General features: G+C 50.6%; 1 protein-coding gene across 1 annotated transcript in view; it reads right to left on the reverse strand.

Annotated features, from left to right (window-relative positions):
* MEGF9 (multiple EGF like domains 9) overlaps window positions 1–23445 on the reverse strand; it is a 49093-nt gene extending 25648 nt beyond the window's left edge. Inside the window, exons 1-2 of the mRNA XM_030287003.4 lie at window positions 22954–23445; window positions 785–977 (exon numbers count right to left, since the gene is read on the reverse strand). Of these exons, the coding sequence (XP_030142863.4) occupies window positions 785–977; window positions 22954–23272 (512 nt within the window). The 5' untranslated portion in view covers window positions 23273–23445. The remainder of the gene's footprint in view (window positions 1–784; window positions 978–22953) is intronic.
* Between the last annotated feature and the right edge of the window lie 4 nt (window positions 23446–23449).

Genomic DNA, 23449 nt, shown 5'->3' on the forward strand with positions numbered 1-23449 from the left:
AGAGGAAGAATAATCTTCATGAATTTTTGTCGGAATCTGTGGGTATTGGTGATTCCGAGATTGTAGAAAGTCTCTGTCTTTCTGCCCCATTGCCAAAGCAGAAGCCATAATTGGTCTGTGCTGGTTTCAAGGTTGTTTATTCTGTTTATCTCTAACATGTTCTGCTGCCCTGCCGCAGCTCTGTCCTGCAGGGCAGCGTGTGGGGCTCTGCCCTCAGTGGGATGTTACAAACATTAAATACCACAAACTACCTGTGCTGGATTTACAATAACGTGCCAATATCTGTCACCTACGTTGGACAGTGTGTCCCCAGCCTGAACCAACAGAAAAATGCCAACACCACAGTGAAACATGGAGGGCATGAAGAAGGAGGAAAAGGACAAGACACACCCAATTCCTCCATCTTGTCCCCTCTGAACCCCTAATCTAGAAACCTAAAATTTTACTTTTGCACCTGTGTCACACTTAATTATTACTCTTATCAAACACTCAGAGCTTGTAATTCATCCTGTAAGATTGAAAACTCTTTTCCATGGACAGAGATCAGAGACAGTGTCTCTGGGGGCTCTGTCCAGGGGGGTTCCTGACCCCTGCCAGGGTCCCAGACCTGCCAGGGCAGCCAGAGGGAAGCCCTGGATTCCCACAAATTTTTATAAGACCACCTTCCCTCCTGCTTATGTTTTTTCCTTTCAAACACCAGCACAGATGACAAAACCCCCTCTTGCCCAAAACCCGAACCACACCGAATCCCAGCACCTCGCGCAGAGCCCGCGGCGTTACTCACTGGTCACACTGCTCACTGGTGGCTCCAGCGGGGCTGCAGCTGCAGGGCTGGCACTGCTGGCTGCCCTGCTGGGGGAAGAAGCCGTGGGCACAGCTGTGGCAGCGCGGCCCCGCGTACCCGGCCAGGCAGCGGCACTGCCCCGTCGTGCGGTTGCATCCGGCGCTGCCCACCGAGCTGCAGTTGCACAGGTCTCCTGCAAGGGAAAGGGAAACAGAGGCACGGAATCACACAGCTGCAGGATGGTTTGGGTTTTAAGGGGCTTTAAAGCCCATCTCATTCCAACCTCCCTGCTGTGGGCTGGGACAGCTTCCAGGCTGCTCCAAGCACCAACCTGGCCTTGGGACACTTCCAGGGATGCAGCCACCACAGCTTCTCTGGGCACCCCTGGCATACCCCCTGTTACATTCTGCTCAGGCCATGTTTTCCCCCATTCCCCGGGACCCCTGTGACTCTGATCAAGACAAGCCTGGTCTCCTCCTTCCTGCCCCAACGGGGTTGGTGGAGAGCCAAGAAGCCCTCCCTGTCCAGAGCCTGGATAAACCCCTGACCCTTCCTGTTCGCTCTCTTTCCCTGGCTCTTCCCCTCTGATCTCATGGAATAAAGAGCTGGACAACCACATTGGGGTGAGAGCCTCTTTTGAATCTTTGCCCATCTCCTGATGTTCCTCCCCTCAAGGCCTCATATCTCTGGGCTAGCCTGATAATTCAGGGGCTGAGAGAGGGGGAAACGTCAACCCCCATCATCGCTTTAAGGATGATTTTTGCTTTAAAATGTTGAGATGATGGACAAAAACCACATTGGGAGCACCCTGGAGTCTGAAACACCACAGCTCATGCTTGAAATCTCTCCAATGAAGAGCTACAAGATTATGGGTATGACTACCTAAAACACATCTATATGTAGCTGTACACAATGTCTTTGTGTAAATACACACACCCAGCCACCCTCATGGTTGTCTGATTCCAGGAGCTGATAAGCAATAACTGTAAAATCAGGATAAAATCAGCAACAGGTTGCAAAATCATTAATTCTAAGAGGCTCCATTCCACAGCACTGGAACACCCTGATTTACCACAGAACATACACTGCCATGATGAACTGGCAGCAGCATCTCCCACTCCTGAAGAAGGGATACAAAATCCCCTGAAAATCTGCCCTCAGAGGAGCACCAAGTGCATGAAAACTGCACTTTAAAAGCTGTGGCAGAGCTGGAGGCAGGACAGAGACCTCCACCACCTAAAACAGACCATCCTCAGTCCTGTGGTGGGAGGGGATGGCTCTGGGGACCCAAACATTATCTCTGGGGACACTTATTTCCAGGGGTGCTGGACAGCATGCACTGAGCAGCTGCTTTCTTTGGAGAGAAGCAAATCTTTTGATCAAGTGATGAATTCCCAGTCCCCCCACACGTTATTTCTTGTAATACTTTTAAGCCCCAAATGCACTGAAGAGAACAACTTCTGCCTGGCAATTTATTTCTGCCAAGAGCTTTATCTCTGCTCTTTCATTGCAAAATGTTTAGTGCCTTAATAATTTAAAGTCTTTTTCTGCCAAGACTGAATTATAAACAAGGATTATTTGCAGAAATAGTGCATAAAGCATCAGGGGCTTTACACAACTGCTGGTGTTTGTTATTGCCTGAGAAGAGCCAGTATTCAGGGCACTTTAGGGAGAGGGAGAGGCCAGGTCCCCATCCCACGAAAACTTGACTTAAAGCTCTTTTCCTTGTCATCTGTGTTCTTCTAACACACAAAGAAATGTGAGTTATTTAGCTTTATTACTCCACAAGATCCCCACAGAAGCCAAGTTGTCCCTATACACCTGTGAAATTGCACCTATATTTTCTTGAATCCAAACTATCACATAGGACAAACACCTCAAGATCTGCAATTATCCACTTCAACAGCTACTTCACATAATGAACTAAATTCCCAGCTCAATTATCCAAGCAGAACCATATTGATTTGGGCACTTGGGCTTCTCCCTCCCACCAGAGTAGAAACCACGAAAAATTGTTGAGCAAGAGCACTCTGGAGTTTGTCAAACACGCATCAAAACAAATCTCCCTTTCAGAACTCAACACGTGGTGCCATTGGACCTGCCAGACTCGATTAAGGAAATAAAACAAGCACTGTGCCCGTTCTAATGGCACGGGAGGCACTGACAGGGCAGGTACCACTCAGGGGGATGAGCAGCTCCATGTGGAGACCCCCTGTGCTCCAGGAGCATCAAAGCCAGAGGCACCACCTGAGACCATCCTGAACTCCAGATGGATGGCTGGATGGAGAGGGCAGGAGGGGGCAGTGCTTGAGGATGGTCCCCATCAGCACGATGGAGCTCTGCCCCATCACTTATGCTCCAGCAGGATGGCAGCACTTTGAACCTGAATGTGACATTGCTTTACATCCAGCACTCCTGCCCATCAAAATTGCCCCAGTTCAGGTCAGGCTCTGCCTTAGCTGCCAAATTCAACGGCAGCACAGACACCACTGCAATGCCAGTGCCCCAGGAGACAGAGAAATGCTGCAATAATCCAAAATAACACTGGCAAAAGCACTTTGTGCTTGGGAGGCTGGTGGAACCTGGTTCTGCTAGTGATGAGGACAGGAGCTGAGCCTGTCTGCTGCAAAATCACCCCAACACAACAGAGCTAGAAGTTGTCTCCCAAAAAGGGTCAATTCCTGAAGACCTTACCTCCCCCAACCACGCCAGAGATCTCTGGGAAGGGATGGTGGTCCCAGGTAGGGGAAGAGCATCCCACATGGTCCCTACCCACCCCAAATGCAGCCAGCCCAGCTCACACGTGGGTGCAGCCCCAAAACGCCCGGGAGCTGTGTGGGTTGGGCTGTGGAGGAGATTCAGACAGCAGCACTGAAATCTGAACTGCACCGAGGGCAAGGGCTACACAAGGATGCAGCAGGCTGTGAAAACATGAGGCCTAATTGAAAGGACACTTTGCTGTCCCCACAGCAGCCGGGTGGCAGAAGGCACGAACGGTCCTCAGCCAGAACAGAGCTGATAACAAACACCGGGAACACAGCAAAAGGATGAGCACTACGGAAGAAAATTAGGGAACATTGTCCTGGCTTCTGGCCAGAGCCTGGGTTTTAGGAGCCTTTATTCAGTTTTCTCAGGCTGATGTTTTGCTTTTGAAGATAACCTTCAAAAATACCTCACTGAGAGCTTTTGTGAAGGCAAAGGAATGGAGAGAGTGGATGACCCCAGGGCTGTCCCACTCCAGACTGCACAGTCATGGTCGGAGGGTTGTGTTGAAGTTGGGATAACACCATCAGCAAGCAAGCAAAGACCAAAGATGAGGCACTGGTCCAAGCTCTGACTCTTCTCAGTTTGCTATCCTGACTCATCCTTGCTCTGCCTCAGTTTCCCCATCTGAGGGTGTTCCCCTGTGCCCCAGGGCCTCCAAGCCCTGCTCGTCTCTGCCTGTTCCCCATTGCTAAACCGTCAAGGTTCCCTTCCTTCCCCACAAAGCACTTCACTACAGCTCAAAGCACATGGTTATCACAGATAAAACCCACCACCTTTGCTCTTCAAGGGACTGGCAGGTTTTCATTAATTAACAGCCTAATGATGTTTTGAGGTCCAAGAATAGAGGCACCATAAAAAACCAAACACATTATTGTTCCGTTCAGGAACAATATTTCACCTTCACTGGTTGTTGCTTAGAGGAAGGTGGACTGGAAGGGAAGGGTCCTCGTTTGGGAAGCAAGGGGCATGCTGCTGTGTGGAGACAGATTCAATCACCAATTTCAGTTAGCCCTGACCCAAAATCTATTCATTTTTAGTATACAAAAGCCATAAGTTACCAATAAACTGGAGAACAGATCTTTTATGTTGTATTGGATCCACACCATGGCAGTAAATAGCACTGACACAACCAAGAACCTCCAGGTCTGAGGGTACCCTGTGACTCCTCAGTGGCCACCTCAAACTCTGTCAGTTCCCCCATCCACCCCTAATAAAGATCTCAGCCCCCAAATCCCCTCCCAATGCAAACCCCAACTCTGCAAATCCCAGCAACATCCCAGCCTGTGCCAGATCCATCAAGACTCCACATCCCTTCCTCTCCCATCCCCTCCTAGCACTTTAACAGGGCTTGTTCTAAAAATCCTTCCTCAAATTATTTTTTTTCACATCCTTTCAGCTTTGTGGTGTTTTAAGTTTTCACACATATTATAAGCATGATTCCTCCTCCTTTCCAAGCCACTTAATGAATGAATAATTCAGAAAACAGGTGAAATATTTACAAAGGGTAAAGAAGCCAACACTGTGAAAGGCACGAAGGTCTCTGTGAAACCACATTAGCTGGGGACATCCTGAACCAGTGCAAATCCTGAATGAACTCACCTACCCCCTGGGAGCCAGTCTGGAAAACCCAAGATGCACATTTTTGGTTATAACAACATGCAGCTGTCAGAGCAAGCTGTGGAGGCCCACAGATGCTATTTATTGTCCTGCTGCAAAAGCATCCCCAAGGAGACAGACATTTTCTGTTCTCCACATTAATGAAGGGAAAAAAACCAGAACATTTCTAACCTGGAGGTACTGTTGGGTTTTGGGAGCCAGAGGTGCAGCCCCAGTTTGGCACCTGCAGCTCTGAAGCCAACACAGCCCAGTAAGAACCTCACCTCCCAAATACTCCCCAGATATCCCACTGGATTTAAACCACTGCCCCCAACAGATCCCATCCCTGCAAAGGCTTTGTTTTCATATTAATTTAGCAGTTTTCCCTCTTCCCCAGACTTCATTCCCTACCTTCTCTTCCATTTCCCTTTCCATTTCCCCTTCTCAATCCCTCTGCAGGCACCACTCCTGACAAGACAGGAATAAAGGGATCAGGCAGCAGGTTTAAAAATCTATCCAAAGTCATTTCCTTTCCCCTTGTAATTAAATTGTGGAACTCATTGTCAGGGGATGTTCTGGCTGCCAGAAATACCTATGGCTCCAAAGCAGGACTGGAAAAGCTCACAGAGGACAGGTCCACTGGTGGCTGTTAAACACAGGGATCTGGAGGAAGCATCCTGATGGGAAAGGCCCTGAAATTCTGTCCAGAAAAGTCAGGATCATGACTTGTCATCTTGGCATCTTCTGGCCTTTCTTGGATGGGTGAAGCTTTGCTCTGAGCCAGCCTAGCAGATCTATTTTCTCCTTGTTTGCACTGCTCAGGGATGGCAGCAGCTCCAGTTCTTCCCCCAAACACACCAAACTCCCTTAAAGAGTTAGACACTGCTCTTTGCAGTGGGAATTTCTCCTCATTACAGCCAAAGGCACAGCTGTGCTGCACCATGGCTCTGTCTTTCCTCATGCCTCAACAGGCTTTTTCCCTTCCCCCTGAGAAGACATTTCATCCCCTCAGTGCAATGCCCTGGTGTGCCAAACCTGCCCCAGCAATGGGATGAGGGTCAGGACAGAGCTGTTCCAGCATGGGATAATGACAGCAGGCATGAGCCAGCTGTTAAAAGGGGAGGCCCCATCCTACCCAGCCCTTGTAAAAGAATTCCCTGAGCTCCAGCCCATCTCTTCCACGTCTCTGATGCACCCTGTCAGGGTGGTCCAGTCCACTCTGCAATTTGGGTTCAGCTCCATCACTCCTCACGTGGATGCAACTCCACTGATGCTCTGAGTGCAGGAGTTGTTATCCCAGGGCAAGGATGCTTTGGCCGCCAACCTTCCCCAGGGCTGCAGCAGATCTGAAAGGGCACAGCCTGGCTGAGCTCTCCCCCAGGGAGCTGGGGAACATCTGCCATGCGCTGAGAGTTCCTGCAAGAGCAGGCTGGAGAGGAGCTGATGCACTGTAACTTCCCAAAAAGAGTTCTCCCAAGTCCCAGGACTCATTCCCATCCAGACAGCACTCAGCACAAAATAAGAGTCAAACTCTTGTGTCAGGAAGGTGCACTGAAGTGCTCAGACCTGTAACTTACTCTCACTGGAGGCTACAATGCAAAGCCAAAGTGGTAGGAAGAGTATTTCTGCCTATCCCCAGAAAATTTATATATAGGAGTGTCTTCTATTATTTTGCATTCACTTTATTACTGAGTGCACCACGTTCTGGGCACTTAGAGCCTCCATCAAGCTCCAGGCTCTGCAGAGTCGGGTGCTGATGGTGAAGAGAATTTTGTTCACATGAATGCTGTTAAGAGTATTACACTTGTGTTGTTCCATAAAAGGCTTTCACAGGTCAACACTTTATGGAACACTTATGTTGTTCCATAAAAGGATTTTAGAGGTCAGCAGGGGAAAAGACAACAACTTCTCAATTCATGTATATCACTTGTAATGTCATTAGAAGATTAAACGCATCTGTTGAGGAACATTGTATCAGATTAAATCCCTCACTTATCACTTGGAAAGAAGCACAAAGCCAAGGTCCCCAACGCTGGGGTCACCAGCAGCTGCACAAGAACTTTTTATCAGCCTGAAGCAGACAGGTTTGGGGCTTCAGCCAAACTCCAGCTCAGCCTCAACTGTGTCAGGCCCCTGCCTTTCCAAAGGGATGGAGATCACTCCCCACCAGAGCTCACAGCCCTGCCTCCCCAGCTGTGAGCAAACCAGGAGCCTGGACCCTCCCCAAAGGCTGCTCACTCCCTGGGACTGCTTTTTTCTACTCCTTCCCTGCACCTGCAATGCAACCTGCAGGCACATGGTTTCTGAGGAGATCCTGAAAGCTCCTCCACACAGAGCAAATTTGTTGCTTTTTCCACCTTTTTGATGCTAAACAAGTCAGCAACCTGTGCAGAGAGCTTTGAACCTGCTCATTCCCCAGTAAACCTGCATCAAAAGTCAGACTCACAGGGGGAAAGCTGCCTTGGGAGACTAAAGGATAAAGCCCTGTAAACATCAGGGGGAAAAAAGGAAAAATATGGATTCTGATTAACTTGGTACTGCTGCACGGGGAGATGCCCAGCTCACAGCTCTGCTGGAGCACAACACCCGAGAAGCTCCCATGGATGGGACAGGAGATGTCAGGGGAAGCAGGAGGGGTCCTGGAGTCATTAAGTTCCAGGTAATAGGGCAGAAAAGCTGTGCAGGAGGGATTACACAGCTGCAGCTGAGGAATTATTCATTCCTATACAACAATAAGTTTCCACAGGCAGACAAACCCTCCGGGGTCTCTTACGAAGCAGACTGTGCACAAAGAGGAATGTGGCCCTAAAATGTTTATGATACAAGAAACTACAGTAACTTCAAACAGACCAAGTACATACTTGAGGATTAAAATCTCCACAGTTAGAAAAAATGGATCCAAGCCTTTTAATTAATTTAGAAATAGTTTTGTTTGCGTTCTACTTTAGATGATTAAATTTTCCCACTAATATTTCCACAAACCTCTGCAACCATATAAATATTCCATGTTTCTGTTTGAAAATCTCTGTATTTTTTACCACCCAGTGTGTGACACAGCCAGCCCAACTCAGGGTTTAGAGATAAACAGGGTGAAAACTAACTTTGGCAAACACCTCCCCACCAGCACGCAGAACCCTGGCAGCTCATACCCTCCTGACAGATACACTTGCGTGGCACCTCTCAGGAAACTGAATTGTTTTGTCAGCAAAATGCTTTCACTGGAAGATCAAGACACTTGACACAGGATGGGGCTGGGAATTTATGAGCAGATTCCAATTTCTATCGACCATGGCCCAGCAGAGAAAGGGATTATCAAGAGCTGCATGAATAATATGAACTACAATCATCTGCTGAAGGCTCTGCCTGCTCCAGTTCCTGCAAAAAGTAATTAAACTCACAAACTTCGCTCGGCGCTTTGGGGAGTTGCAACTAATGAATGAACATGTTAATTTATGGGAGATTTAAGGCTCTTCAGAGAAAACCCTGAGCAGGAACCATCCTTCCAACTGTTTGTGTTTGGGCGTAAAGTTGTGCTGTGCGAATAACCAGCAAGGAAACAGAGATGAGCTGGGGGATGAGCTGGGGTAACACCCCTTGATCACATCCTACCCTGCCCAGCAGGGCTCCCAGAGACTCCTCTGGGCACGACCACGGAGAACAGGGTCAAACCTTTTGTTTAACAGCTGGGTTTGCTGCTCACACTCACTGCTGAGAAGCAAAACTTTCTGTTCCTGCTGCTGCTGGCAGATCCCAGGCAAGAGCAGGTGCAGCACAGAGCCTGCCTTCCCAGCCACCCCAGGCTGCCAGGGATGCAGCAGAGCAGGGACTTTGTCCAGCCTGCAAGGAATGATCTGCCCAGAGACAGGAGCTGCACATTTGTCTGACACAATTAAGCTACTTCAACCCAAAATCTATTGCTGCAAGGCATGCAGCCTTCTCCCCTCCAGACACAACAGATCCTCCTCTCCCAAGTCACTGCAATCAACTCCTCATGCTCCCAGTGGCAGGAATGGATGTGAGCTCAAACCTCCTCCTTCCAGAGCCAGCCTGGGGCTGGGCACCCATGGAACACCCAACCCGAGAGCTCTGTGGGTGCTGTTTGTCATGGCTCACACTGCCTGGGAGAAGAAAAGGAAATGGCCAAGTCCAGGCTGCTGGAAAGCCATGTTTTGCTTAGCACAGAAATCACAGAGTGGGTGGTAACACATCTGCTTCAGTGCCAGCAGCTGCTGAAGGGAGGGGAGTGGTGAGGATGGTGACAGCCTCCCTCCCCCATGCAGGTACACCATGTACGAGCTGCAGGGCTGGGGTCCCTCGGGAGGCTCCCCAGGGAGGTAGCAAACACACACATGGTTGATCTCACTGCAAAAAACAGAGCTTTTTTTGTTGTGAAGTCATAATTCAATTTCTTTACACCACCAGGTCCTCACTGATGTATGGAGGGAGCTGCAGCTTTGCCTACTGACCTTGGGCAGAGCTACCAAAGCTCAACCCAACCTGGGATGAACGTGGCAAGAAGTTATTTTTCCTTTCTCCCTCATTTACAGCACTCTTACACCAGAGGGAAAACAGAACAAAAGCAAGGAGAGGCCAACAGCAAACAGCACAACCCATAATTCAATATAAAAATGCTTGGAAGTGCAGAGGAGTGCTCTGCATCTCCTGGAAGCAGCAGCTGCTCCTCGAGGGCTGCCCCAGCTCCCCACCCTGCCCTGGGGCACACACAGCCTCTGGGGCTGCTCTTCACCTTCAGGGGCAGCACAAGCATCAGGCCCAGGTTCCTCTCCAAGCATGCAGGAGTGATTTTGAACGGCTCTAATCCCTCCCCAGGCCAAGAGATGCACTCAAAGGGAGACTCTGGACACCCACAAGAGGTAGACGATGGACCAAGGAGGGGGTCACACTGCTGTGAGATGAAATGCTCTCCACTCATCATTCATAGCTTGGCACACGGACAGCAAGAGGCATTTTTACAACTTTTAAAACCATTTTTTAAATGAGAAAAGAGAAGGAAGACTTGCTTTGGAGGGTTTCAGGCTATTTTATGTCTAAGCCTGTGGTGAAAATCTGGAATGAAAACTTTCATCAGTAATTCCAGCAGATGCCCAGGGCAGTTTCTTTCAAGATTCAGCTCCTCCAGCCGAGCAGCAAATGGACTGACCCGTTAACAAAGGCACCTTTTATCCACAGTGTTAATAAACACTAACTGAAAGTGTTAATAAAAAGAAGCTTTCCAGAGCCTGAGCTACGACCCCAGCTCTTTGCATTTTCAAGCTTGGAGATGAAGCAAAGCCCCAACAAATCCCAGGATTCATTCCCAATACACATTCCTAATTCTTCTCTACTCTAAACAAACATATTTAAACTCAGACTTTTATTCATCACAAACAGCAAAGTATCTTTGTTCCTCTCTCACTCACTTTAAAGGCCATGCAGGGGAGGGGAGACAGGAGAAGAAAACTCTTTGACAGCCTGCAGCCAGCAAGTCCTGCTCCTCTCATTGCTCCCAAGCTTGGTTCCAAGTTTAATAAAGGTGTTTTGTCTCCTTGCTTAATAAGTGGAATTACCATAGCAGAAAGCCCAGCGGGGGAAAGGGATAGCACAGAGCATGAGTAATCACAACTGGTTTCAGGCAGGTTTTGCCATTTGGGTCCTGTTTCAGGGTTATGATGACATAGTGCTATGGGCTGGTTTGGAGTTACCATAACTCCTGCCAGACAAGGAGTTGTAAGTTACAACGTGCTGCGAGCAGGGAGAGCTGCTGGGACAGAGCAAGGAAAATGTCATCCGAGCTGGGAAGAGAAGTTTCCTGTTCCCTACATTTTATTCCCTTATTTTATAATGCAGCCTTGCACTTGTCCTGCTGCACTTGCACAGGACACAGTGATGCCAGCTCACAGAGAGTGACTTAAATTCCCACGTTCAGAACTTGTTTCACACCTTTGTTCTCACCCAGCACCTGCCAAACTGGGTCGTAGATACCGCAGCCAGACAAAATTTGTTGGCAAATCCATGGAGGAGAAGCCAAGCTTTCAAAGAGGGAACTGATATGGGTCAGGACACGTCATGGAAAAAGACACCTGGATGGAGAAAGTCATCACTTACCACTGGAAACAGGGGACTGCAGCAGATCCAGTATCATCTGCTGAGTGCGAGCAGCCAGCATGGTGCAGCTCAGCTGTACTCCAAAACTTCCTCCAGCAACTGCAGCCACGGCATGAATTTAAAGGGCATAAATCCCCCTCTGCACAGAGAGCAGGGGCAGGGCTTTGGGGGCAGCTGCCAGCCCCTGCCTGCCCCTCACCTCTGCTTGGAGCCCCAAGCCCTGCAGCACATGGATGACTCCAGCCAGGGCAGAACATCAGCTCTTCATTCCCCTCTGCTTAGTCACTGTGGATGGACACTGCAGCTCCATCCTGTCCCAGCTCCTGCCACGAGGTATTTATTACCTGTATTTACTTCCAGCAATAGCTCTCCTACTAAAGGGAAATGTTTCCATTAAACAGCACGAGTTCAGCAACCACAAACAAACAGTAACTTAAAGCCTATTCTCTGAAACCTCCACAATACATACCAGGTCATTCAGAGAAGTACAACAGACAACAGCCCTGTCCCACACAACACCCAAATCCTCTGTAAATAGGCAAAAGCCTTAAAAGCATGATGGGAAGGAGGGAGGCAGCCAGCCACAAGGGTTTCAGGCTCCCTGTGCAGCACCCCCCTCTCACCACAGCTCAGGCACTACGCTGAGACCAAGTCTGAGCCAAGATGCTGAAATCAAAGTAGTGATTTGCAGAACCACAGCTGAGCCCTCCAGCATCACCAAGGTGGAATTACCCTCAGCAACAGCAGCACACTCAGGCTGGGGCTGGCAAAACCAAGCCTGATCCCAAGCCAAAGAAAAACTCAAAACCACAGAGCTTCCTCTGCAGCCAATGGGTCAGCTAGGAGAGGTTTGTTGACATTTCTATCTTGACCATTTCCTCATTTTTGAGGGCTTGATAATGACTGTTTTGGCATTGCAGAAGGAGAAGCAGTGCCTCCTCTTCCACCAGCTCTGCTGTCAGAAAGAAACAAGGTGAAAGGAGGATCTGAGTCCCACCTGTAAAGAGGCATCCAAAATCCTACCAAACCCAGGGAGCTGCCAGTACCTGACACAGCCCTGAGACTCTACTTTGATGGGGCCAATACTGCACCCACTGAAAATATAAATATATCACCTGGAATCACAGTTATACAGGTGGGAGAGATGCCAGCTCTGAGGCAAAGTTCATGTACAAAGCTCATGTACATCCTGACAGTGGACACAGGGGATCCTCTCAGAGGGATCACAAAACCATGGGTGGTGAAGCAGAGAGGAGAGCATCAACTCTGTAGTCCCTGAACTTGAACTCACCATCCACACACTTCCTGGAAAGCTTTTAACGGGTCTGTGAACCAAAAATCAGGGAGAGCCACTGCTTCAGCATCCCCTGCCACCAAAATGAGGTGCTGGGGCTCTCTCCTGTCATTCCATCCATCCCAAACAGCTCGCTGCCTTCCACAGGGAAGTCAGTACCACTCCTGTAACTGACTGTCCCTTCAGAGACTGGTCCATTTGGTGTTTATCTTTCATTTTAAATGGATTAGACATGTACAAAAGCTTCCCTTGGAAAGGAACAACCAAGATGTGAAAAGGATGGGAAGATCCAACTGCCAGGCGTCACCACTAATCCACGTCAAAGGGCACACTGTCAACAACTCACTGTAAACTTCCAGGAGGAAAAAAACCTCTCAGAATAAAATAGTTAAGACTAGATAAATGTTTGTCATTCATTATCTGGAGTCAAACTTGTATTTCTCAACAACACAGCCAAACGAAAGCAAGCACATTAATAAGAGAATATGTTTTCCAGGGAGCTACATGGCAGGCGTGCAGCCTGCCCTTGAAGGGAGAAAGGCTGGAGGCAGGTGAGGGCTCTGTTTGCCTTTCTCCAATAACAGGTATTTAGTTTTCTACGTCACTTCACTTTATCATAGCCTGAAACCCGGCCGAGCACCCAGCTCCACCTCCCCATCTGCTCCCTGTGCCAGCTGGCCCAGGGGATGCTGAGTGAGCCACAGCGATGCCACACAGCCCAACAGCTCCCCAGACCCACGCTGGGGCACCCCCAGCCCTGCCCTGGAACGGGGGAGCACTGCTGGAAAACTCCACTGGGCAGGGATGCTCACAGGAAGGGGAGTGCTGGGAGCACTGATGTCCAAGTCAGGTGAGGAGCTGGAAAATATGGCAAATTCCCCCCCAGATCCTTCTTCAGGTACTGGGACTGGGAAAAGCCCCACTGGCCATGGCAGGGAAGGGCAGAGCACAAAGCTGGGGAGGCTCCAGCAAAGGAGCTGTGCTGGCAGCAAGTGAGCAAACACCCAGCCCAGGCAGGAGCCAACAGGTCAGTGTGCTCCATTCCAACTCCAACCACCTTCCAGCTTGGACAAACCTCTGGAGCACATCCTCCTTGGGATCTCCTGGAGTTCCTAACTGCACCCAGCCCAGCTCCCCACAGGCCAGGCTGCAGTTTGGGGTGGGAAGGGGGGCATGGCAACACCTCCTGCCATCCAAAGGCACTGCCAGCTGGGGCATTGTGCAAGCTCCCTGCCCCTTCCCAGCCAGGAACGCTCCAAACCTGGGACAGGGTGAAGGTGTGGGTGCCCCTGCCCCATTAGTCACCCATCTGCCATCAAGATGTGTTTTGGGGAGGCAGCTGGCTTTGTAGGGAAAAAAATCCTAAAATCCTGCCTGCTCGCTCAGAGCCCAACATGGTGCATTCATCCTGGTTTTTTCCCCCAAAAAACTGCTCAAGAGAGCATGTCTATTTTGGGGCAGAGGAAAAACACCCTAAAACCCAGTCTATAATGTTTGCTTTGGGATAAAAGGCAAGAGCTTTAGCTAGCAGAAAAAAATGTAATATATACATATATATATTTTTTTTTTAATAGAGGGAAGGAAAATGGAATAATTGAAGTTTTCATAGCCCAAGGAGCTTTGAAAAATTTGGAGGGAAGGAACAGAACATCAAGTTTAAACTGTTTTCAATGGAAAAGCCCATTAAAGGAAATGGGATCTTTTGCAGAAAGATATATATTTTGCTGATTTTGACAAAAAGGACTGTTCAGAGGAGGGGAAGAAAAGCTTTCATTTAAAGGTTTTCAGCATTGCTTTTGCACCTTTACAGCACTGCTCATGAAAGCATCCTCACAAACCTGTTACTGCTGGAACACAGCATGCCCAGGGAGAAGGTGGATGTGACCACATGCAGGGTAAGGGCAGGGCTTTGGAGACAACCCTTGCCTGTGCCATGAAAATGAGCAGGTATTACAAAAGAAAAAAATATGTATTGAAAAAACCATCAGCTTCCTTCCCTTCCACTAGGCCCTGGGAAGGGGAAATGCTGATCCTCCAGCTCACAGATGGTTCTCCAGGAACAAGCTCCTGGTTTCCACCCTGTCAGCCACATCTAGTGCTGGGGGTGGATTTTGGAGGAGGGATGAAGGACATCAGCCTCCCCCCTGCACGTCAGTACCAGCAGCACTGCACATGCCATGGGATGAAACATCAGCTTTGCCCACAGATCCCTCCCCAGCCATGACACATCTCACACTGCAGGAGAGGAAGCTGTGGGTCAAGCACACACATCCCTGGCAATTAAAGTCATCTTCTTAATAGCAACCAGTCCCAGCCATCCTGTGACAGGGCACAGAAGATATGAATTACACCCTTGCCATTTTAGACTGGTTTTCTTCTCATTCAGGTGCTGCTGGACCCAAATCCCATCGGGTGACAGTCACAATCTCATTCAGCAGCTGCACAGAAGGCTTGAGCATCACTTAAAAGGTTGTTTTTCTACCTTATATCATCTCAAAATTTCCCACAACTGCACACACAGGAATGAATTTAGAGTAATGTCACCAACAAAGTGCTCAAATTAATAGCAATAAAGTGTAAGTGCTCCATGTGGCAGGCAGAGCCCTGCTGGGGAAAACGACCTGTGAAAGCTGAAAATCCAGCCCACGATAAGACCACTGGGAGGAAAAAAAAAAAAGGCAACAAAACAAACAGTCCATTTCAATCTCCTTTTCATAAAGAGCCAATATGAACCCAGGAACACATCAGAGAATAATCATTTAGCACAGATCAAACAGGAGAACTAGCATATTAAAAATACACGCAGCATTAATCAGCTACACAGAGTTATGTGCCATCATTTCCATAAATAATACAGGATCAAAGCAGCCCAAGCAGCACTATCAGTTAATATAGTCAGCCAGTCAGTCAAAATAGAGTAAAGCTGCCTGAAAACTGTGGCTGTATCATTTGCCAGGAATAAAGCAGATTCATCTGAGAAGTGGCATGACCAGTTAAACGGGTAAAGGTTACCAGCAGCCTCCCATTAGAGGGAGGTGATGCCACAAAGGAGAAAAAAAAAAAAAAAAAGAATGAAAGGTTAATGCAGCTTCAACAAATTATTTTAAAAATACCCAAACAACTTGGGGATATCAATATATCTTGTTTAATGGCAATCCCAAGAAGGGCCAAGGCGTGGGGGACAGGTGGAAGGACTGACCCTGCTGGGAGCATCCCCAGTGGCTGGAGCAGGGGTGAGCCGTGGGGTGCAGCCCACCAGAGCCCCTTCTCAGGGTTGGGGCAGTGCCAAGGGGCTCCCCTTTGCCCAGGGAAAAACTCCCTGCTGCAGAAACCATCCAGCCTGCTCAGGGTGAAGGCTCAGCACCAACAGCCTTTAAACACCCACCCATCCATGCACAGAAAATGCCTGTGTCATTAGGCCTTTTGCTGAAAGGCTGCAGAGCCATTTAGCTGCCCGATTTTTAAAACAGGCATGTGGAGCAGAGCTATAAATAGCAGGGATGCTTGCCTCGTCATGTTTCTGGGGGCTTAGTTATAAGAACAGGGGGCAACTGAATTAAAAATGGTTTAAAAAGAAGTGTCTTGGCTTCTCTGCTTTAAAGCCAAGTTGCCAGAAGGAAAAAAAAAAACCTTTAACACTTTTGCTTTTTTCTTTTTCCAGGCAAAAAGCAAACGCCCATTGCTCATGCTTAGACTATGAATCGGTTACATTTACAAGGCAAATTTTAATTCATACAGCAGGTGTTCAGAAATATATATTAAAAAAAAAAGAAAGAAAAATCCTCCTTTAAGCAGCACAAGACCAAACTAAGGATTTGCATTAGTTCATGCAGCTCATTCACTGAAATAGGAGCTGTGTGTGTGAATGAGGAGCAGAGACCTCCAAAATCTGTTCCAGAGTCGGGGCAGGGGGGGGAAGCCTTGAAAGGCTGCTGCCAAATCTGGGGGCTGGCAGCCTGCACAGCATCCCGACCCTGCTGCACCTTGGGGACAGAGGGCAGCGGGAATTTTGCATGGGAAGATCCAGATGAGCACCAGGCAGAGGAGGAATTCAGCCTCCAACAAAAGAGCCGCTTTGGGCAGCTCAATCGGTCCGCAGGCAATTACAGTGTTTGGAGGGTCTATTCTTCCCAGGCAGCTAGGCGAAATCCCGGGAAAGCAGGCGGATCCAGCAGCCCCCTCCCTGCTCCCGGCCTTTATTCAATCGCTGGAGACAACAGGAGGAGCCGGGCAAGCTGCTGCCAGCCCCGCAGCTGGGATGCAGGAGCTGGAGCGCTTTCCCTGCATCCCTCCATGCAGGGATGGGACTGAGTGACCCTGGCAGGAGAGGTGACAGCCTGCCCTGCTCCATCGGGAAGTTTCCCATTGAATAGGGGGGGAAAATGTTCTGCCAGACAAATGAGGTTCAATTATTCCAAGTCTAGAATGTCTTGTTGGAAATGTTTCCAGACTGACAAGCTTTAATCCAATAAAAGACCCTTCCAGACAAGCCCTGCTGTGATTTTGGGAGCATTTCCCCCTGGCAGGGACCCAGCAGCCCCCAGCTCCTCACTGGGGATGGATTTAGCCCCAGGCACAACAATATCACAGGGCGGCCTCAAGGCACAGGACACTCACTGAGCTCATTGGAAGCTTGAGCAGAAGCAAAGCAAGAACAACCATTCCATTTCAGTCTGATACAACCCAAAAGTCAAAAAAAAAAAAAAAAAAAGGCAAATAATTTCCTGTGAACCAGAAATCTGGGTTTTAGCCAGTTTAATGAGACTCAATTGCAAGTGGTTCTGTTCTCCTGGGGTGCTGGAGACACACGACTCCCCAAGGCAGGGCAGATGGCTAGATTGCAATCTAGCCTTTAGCTCATAAAATATATTAATATCCCCAACCAATTATAAAGTGCCAGACTGTGCCCCTCTGGGCCCACTCCCACCTAGCGATGCCTCACTGCACAAGGCAGTCCTGTTGAGCTCAGACATGCAGCACCTGCCAGGGCAGCACAGCCTGTAGCTTTCCAGGGCTTTTAAAGCAAGTCCGAGCCCTTGCTCCATCATCATCCAAGAGCTCAGCAAAGTCTCAGGTGCAATCAAGGTGCTGTACAAAAATCCAGCTCCTCAACATCATTCCTTTGTTTTATTTTTTTAGGTGCTTGTCAGCGGTAAAGCAGAAGGAGCCTTCCCTTCCAGGCAGACGGCTGTACAAGGATCCCTGCCTTCAGCACCCGGCCTTGGCACAGGCTTATTCCCAAAGCTGGCAGATGCCTCACACCACCACGAAGAGCTCGGCTGCTTCTTGGAAGCACCAGCGAGCACCTCAGATGGGCAGCAGCGCTCCCTGACAGTCAGCTGGCATTAGCTCCACAAATGTCACCAGCACACCGAGCCTCAGCCCCGCGTATTTGTAGGGCTCTCATCAGAAAACCTCTGGAGTCTTTCCCCTGACTTCAGCAGAACTTCACATCCAGGACCTCAGCTCCTCAGGAACAGCTTGTTCTGTGCTCCTGTGCCCACAGCCTTGGGGCATGGGATGTCCTGGATGTCCCCATCCTCATGCTGCTCACCATCAGTGCCACACACTCAGTGCCCACCATCGCTGCCACCCACATGGGCAGATCCCAGGATGCTGCAGCCACCTGCAGGGCCACACTGGAGCACCACAGTGCCCTCAGGGACAGGGTCACACACGCCGAGGTCACACCTGGGTGTAGCCCATGACACCATCACTCCTTGACCACAGCAGTCCTGTCCCCTGTGGCACAGCCAGGCAGGGTCAGGGTGCCTCGGGGGGGACAGGCAGCACCAGGGAGGTGCTCCAAGGGCAGAACCAGTTGCTGACCAGGAGGCCCATGCCACACTTAGCCACACATTTCTCCCAGCAGAGACAAGCTAACAAACAAGACCCTCAGTGTTCTACAGATCCTCCCAGAAATATCCTGATTTTCATGAGCATTGCTAAGTCCCAGAATTGCAATTTTGAGTCAGGACAGTTGGATGCATCTGATTCAAGAATGATTCAGATGGGAGCGTGGAGGCAGGCAGGAAGGCAAGGGAGTGACATTTTCTGCTCTGGGCAACATGTCTTCATTTAAAGCTCAAAGATACAAACTTGATGGAAAAAAGGCACTCTCTGCCCTGGCTGCTCCCGTGCTGATCCTGAGGAACAAGACCAGCTTCCTTATCCTCAGCTTTCACATCCATGCCTTCATTTCCATTTCTTTAAATAAATTTAAATCCTGCTAGCACCTTGAACACAAGTTATCTCTGTAACCACATGGAACACAATCCTGAGCCCTCAAACAAGGAAGGCTTAAGCTGCCTTCCCAAGTAATGAGCAGGAGGAAAGCTCCAGCTCACCCTCCCTGGCTGCTCCTGCTTGTTCCCAACAGGGTCAGAGGCAGAGAAATTCAGGCAGGTGGACCCATACACAGTGGGAAGACTTCTTCCAAAAGATCTAATGGCTGGATCAGAGGAGAAGTCACTTAGAGCTGCAAAAGGGATGATGGCACAAGATCCTGAAACTACCTTCAACAACTCAGCTGTTTCTGTCCTACCAGGATTTGGGAGCTCCCAACCCCTCGAGGGGCACAGCCCCAGCATGGCAGGGTCTGGCTGCTGATGGCTCCATGGCCTGGACCAGTCTTTTCTCCACAACAATACTGTAAGTGCTGTGGGGACCCCCCAAACCCGCCCTCACCACACCTCCTGCCAGAAGGGGATGCACAGACCTTTCTCCACATGCCCTGCACAAAAGCAAAACTCTCCACCTCTCCAGCTGGATGAAGCCAGCTCCCCTCCTCAACCTGTCACTTCCCCTGTGCCCAGCCAATTACCCAGGTCATCCCAACGCCCCCAGGGATTTGCCAGGCTCTTCTTCACAAGCTAAACCCATCAGCTAATCCCACACAAAGCTGCAGCCACCACCCATGGAGGGGCTCTGGCTGCACCTCCTCCATGTGAGCAGCAGCACCCCAGCCCGAGGTGGCCCCACGCCAGCAGCTGGGGACCCATCAGTCACTGACTCAGCTTCCACACATTTCCAGGTGACACCTTCCCGTGGTTAATGCTCCAAGCCACCTGCATTTCCGGCCCTGTGGCTGCAGCAGAAATTGTTCATTGTCCCCTCCTAGGTGGTGCAGAGGTGAGGAGTCAGACCCAATGTCACCTCTGGGAGCTGGTGACACAGGAAGGCAGGTGAGGCATGACAAAACACCGGGGAGGAGAGAAGTAAAGACAGCAATACCCCGGGTTTGGGTGCAGCTCTCCTGCTGAGCCAGCACAGCAAGGCTGTGAAAGGACATTTGGGTTTTTCAGCCCACCCACCTGCTGTGCATGGGGCAGGAAGAGAGACAGAACAAAACATCCTTCAAAGAGACCCATGTTACTCAACTAAGAACCATGTGGAATTGAGGATTTTTGTTCCACAGGCAGGGAAAGTCCAACCAGGACCATGCTGGCCACAGCAGCTGCATCTCTGCTCCAACACAAGCATCCACCCGATGAGCAGCCATTCCCAAGCCAGCAAAGCTCCAGCTCCTGCTTAAAATGAGACTGTTGAGGATTAAAGAAGGAGGCAGACTCTCAACAGTGGGTGCTGAAGGCTTTGGTGATAAGGCGGGGGATACCTCTAAGCTTGTCTCCACAAACATAAGGATTAGCAATTTACTTCCCTTAGAAACAAAATCCAGGATTTTAACATGATCACAGGCTTGGAAAGAAAAATAAACATAATGAAACTCGAAAAAGGAGGAGGACAAGAATAGAGCAAGCAGGCAGCTCGAGGAAAACTGAAGTGCTTCCTAAATCGGAATGAGAAATGCACCAAAGTCAGAATTGAAATCTTGGTAGCTCTGAACACCACTGGCCCTGATGCCTCTCACACCAACCTCTTATCAGTGATAATGCTATGAACATTAAGGGAAGCTTTCCTAATAATGTGCATGAAAAAAGGCCCATTTGTTTAATGCAACAGAGCACATAACACATTAATTACCTACTGAGTTGGAAAAGTGATGTTGAAAACATGCTCGAGTTAAAGCAAACGGAGGGTTTCATCTAAGCCCATTATGTTCACTGGCTTTGCTGTGGCTTTGGTGCTTAACACCTTTGAGAGCAAACCTCTGCACAGCTCACAGCAGATGGGGCAGCACAGAAAACCCCACAAAACCCACGGAGAGCAGCTCCCACGCAGAGCACGGCTGTACCATCCACCCCAGGCTCCCCCATCACAGAGGATGCTGCCAAGCCCAGCCTCTCCTCCTGATGCTGTCTCATCCACCCTCAGGTGCCCCAAAACCTGCCCAGCTCTGGGGCACAGCAGCAATCCCCCCTCAGCCAGGGCTAATCTCAACCTGCCAGGCTCAGGACTCACAACCTGGCCTCCTGGAGAACACAATCTGCCATGTGCTCCTGCCCTGCCCATCACCACAGTGTAAAGGCACCAGAGAGCAATTTTGTGATTAAGTGGCTGTAGCCATTAATAATTAGCACGTTAAAACTCCAAAGGGTGATGTTGGCCTCTACAATACAGCCTCAGCACACGCAGGGGTGGTGGAGGGGAGTGCTGATCCTCAGTGCTCCCTTTTCCCGAGTGAGAACTGAAGCACAGGGGTGAGGGCAGCCCGTGGGAGCACAGGGGTTAGACACAGAATTCCCCAGATTTCCATCCCTGACAGCTGCAGTGGCAGAAGACATAGAGGATGTTATGTAAGCATCCTGCATGAATCTGGGAGCATCCCAAAGCCACAGCTAAACCAGCCACCCCATGCACTTGCCACTCTGCCTGCAGGAGCAGGATGCTCTTGATGAAGCCTTTGGAGCTCAGGGTGGGAGACCCAGTGCCAATGGATACTAATGGATACCAATGGAAACAAGCACAACACAGAGGTCAGAGAGGGAAATGTGCTGGAGGAAGCTCAGGATGTGAATGTGGATCCCCTGGTTAGCACCCAGAGGGTTGCACTGTGCTGCACTGAGCTGCTCAGTCCATTCTGTACGATCAGGCACAAGAGAAAAAACTGCTTTTCCTTTAAGAACATTCAACTTATCCTGCCTTTATCAGCAATTCCCAATCTTAAGCCATTCTGTTTCTTCCAGAAAAAGCAAAGAGAGAAACCTCAACAGAAAAAAGCAAATTAAAGTCTGAAAAACAAGCAATTCCAGATCTTCAGTCGATTTTATTTCAGATCAAATGAAAAAAGTTGATTAATCCCCTTGTTCAGACTGCTAACACTACCAGAACAGACTGCATCCGTTTCACATCAGAGGAAGCTCAACGTGCTTAAGCCAAACATCTTCCAGGCAAAGAGAAAAAAAAAATATAAAACAGGAAAGAATCAGTGCTATAGTATTTGCATGTGTCTGAAGATACAGCTTTGGAACTGCAGAGTGAAGCCAAGCTCTCCAGTAAAATAAGTGGACAAAGCTCCATCCTTGGAGTCCAGCACAGTTATGCCTATTTAATCTATAGGCAAACTGAAATCTCAGCTTTGAAGAACATCAGTGTTTCACCTCCCAGCAAGTGACCAGTGCTGTCAGTGTGTACCACATCCAGAAGGAGCTTCACCTGAGAGCACAGTCCTCACATCCACCCTTCACCTCTCTCCTCCTTACACCTTCCATTGATAATTCCACGTATTCCTGTTGCCATAGCACCTTCCTCAGCTCTGATCACCACAGGGGCAGGATGCGGCCTCACACAGGATGCACTGAGACTCATCATTCCCAGCACAGATGAAGTTGGGGCTCATTTCTGTCCTTGCACACTCATCAGATACCATGTGAGCACCCCAGCACCCTCTGAGCTGCAAACACACCTCCTGACACTGTAAGAACATGGGCTCTGGTGACCCCAAGTCATCACTAATCCTGCTATCTCTCTGCTGCCAGCACATCGAGGTAGGACACCAGGCACGCTTGATGGTTGCAGACTAACTCGACCTACAAAGTCCCATCGGGGGATGCCGAGGCCAGCACCCACACTGCTGGACACCGCCTGGGTGCAAGGTGATGGGAAGGACCTGTCTGCATCTCCTCCACCGGGAGCACGGTGCATGCCAGGGACCACTGCCTGAAGGACGCTCCGGGTAGCCCGGACCAGCCCCTGCCCCAAAAGCACCGGTAACAGCCCCGGCAAGGCACAGCTGCCCCTCCAGCCCGCATCCCAGGGCGGCACAGCGGCGGCACCCCGCACGCAGCCCCGCAAGGAGGCCGGGCCGGGCGATGCTCGGGGGGTCCCGCGGCGCGGAGCTGCTCCGCCCGCCCCGCACGGGGGTCGCCGCAGCCGGAGGGGCCCGGGCAGCCGCCGCCCCGTCCCCGTCCCCGGCCGCGCCTTTGTCCACCCAGCGGAGGATGGGGCGCAGCCCGGTCCCGCTCCCCGCCGGTGGCCCGGTGACATCGCCTCGCCGCGGGCCGCTCACCTGCGGGGCCGCTGTCCGCAGCCGCCTCCTCCTCCTCCTCCTCCTCCTCCTCCTGCTGCTGCTGCTCCTCTTCCTCCTCCTCCGCCACCGCCTCCTCCTCCTCCGGCGGCGGCGGCGGCGCCGGGCTGCCCCGTGCGGGCGCGGCGGTGCCGCGGGGCCGTGCGGGCGGCAGCGTGCCCAGGCTGCTCTCAGCGGGGCCGCCGCTGCCGCTGCCGGGCTCGGCGGGCGGCGCGGCGCTGGCGGGCAGCGCGGCGGTGGCGGCGGCCAGCAGGGCGGCGAGGCACAGCAGGGCGAGCGCGGTGCTCGGCCGGCGCCTCATGGTGCGGCGCGGGGCTCCGCCATGCACTCGCTCATTGACGCGGGCGCTCGCACACGCACCGAGCGCGGCCGGGAGCGGCGCCGGGCGGCGGCGGCTCCTCCCGCCGCCTCAGCCAGCCATGCCGCGCCCGCGCCCTGCGCCCCTCCGGCGGCTCCCGCCGCGCCGCGCCCCGGCTGA

Source organism: Taeniopygia guttata, chromosome 17, assembly GCF_048771995.1.
Source record: "Taeniopygia guttata chromosome 17, bTaeGut7.mat, whole genome shotgun sequence".
NCBI classification, from domain to species: domain Eukaryota; kingdom Metazoa; phylum Chordata; class Aves; order Passeriformes; family Estrildidae; genus Taeniopygia; species Taeniopygia guttata.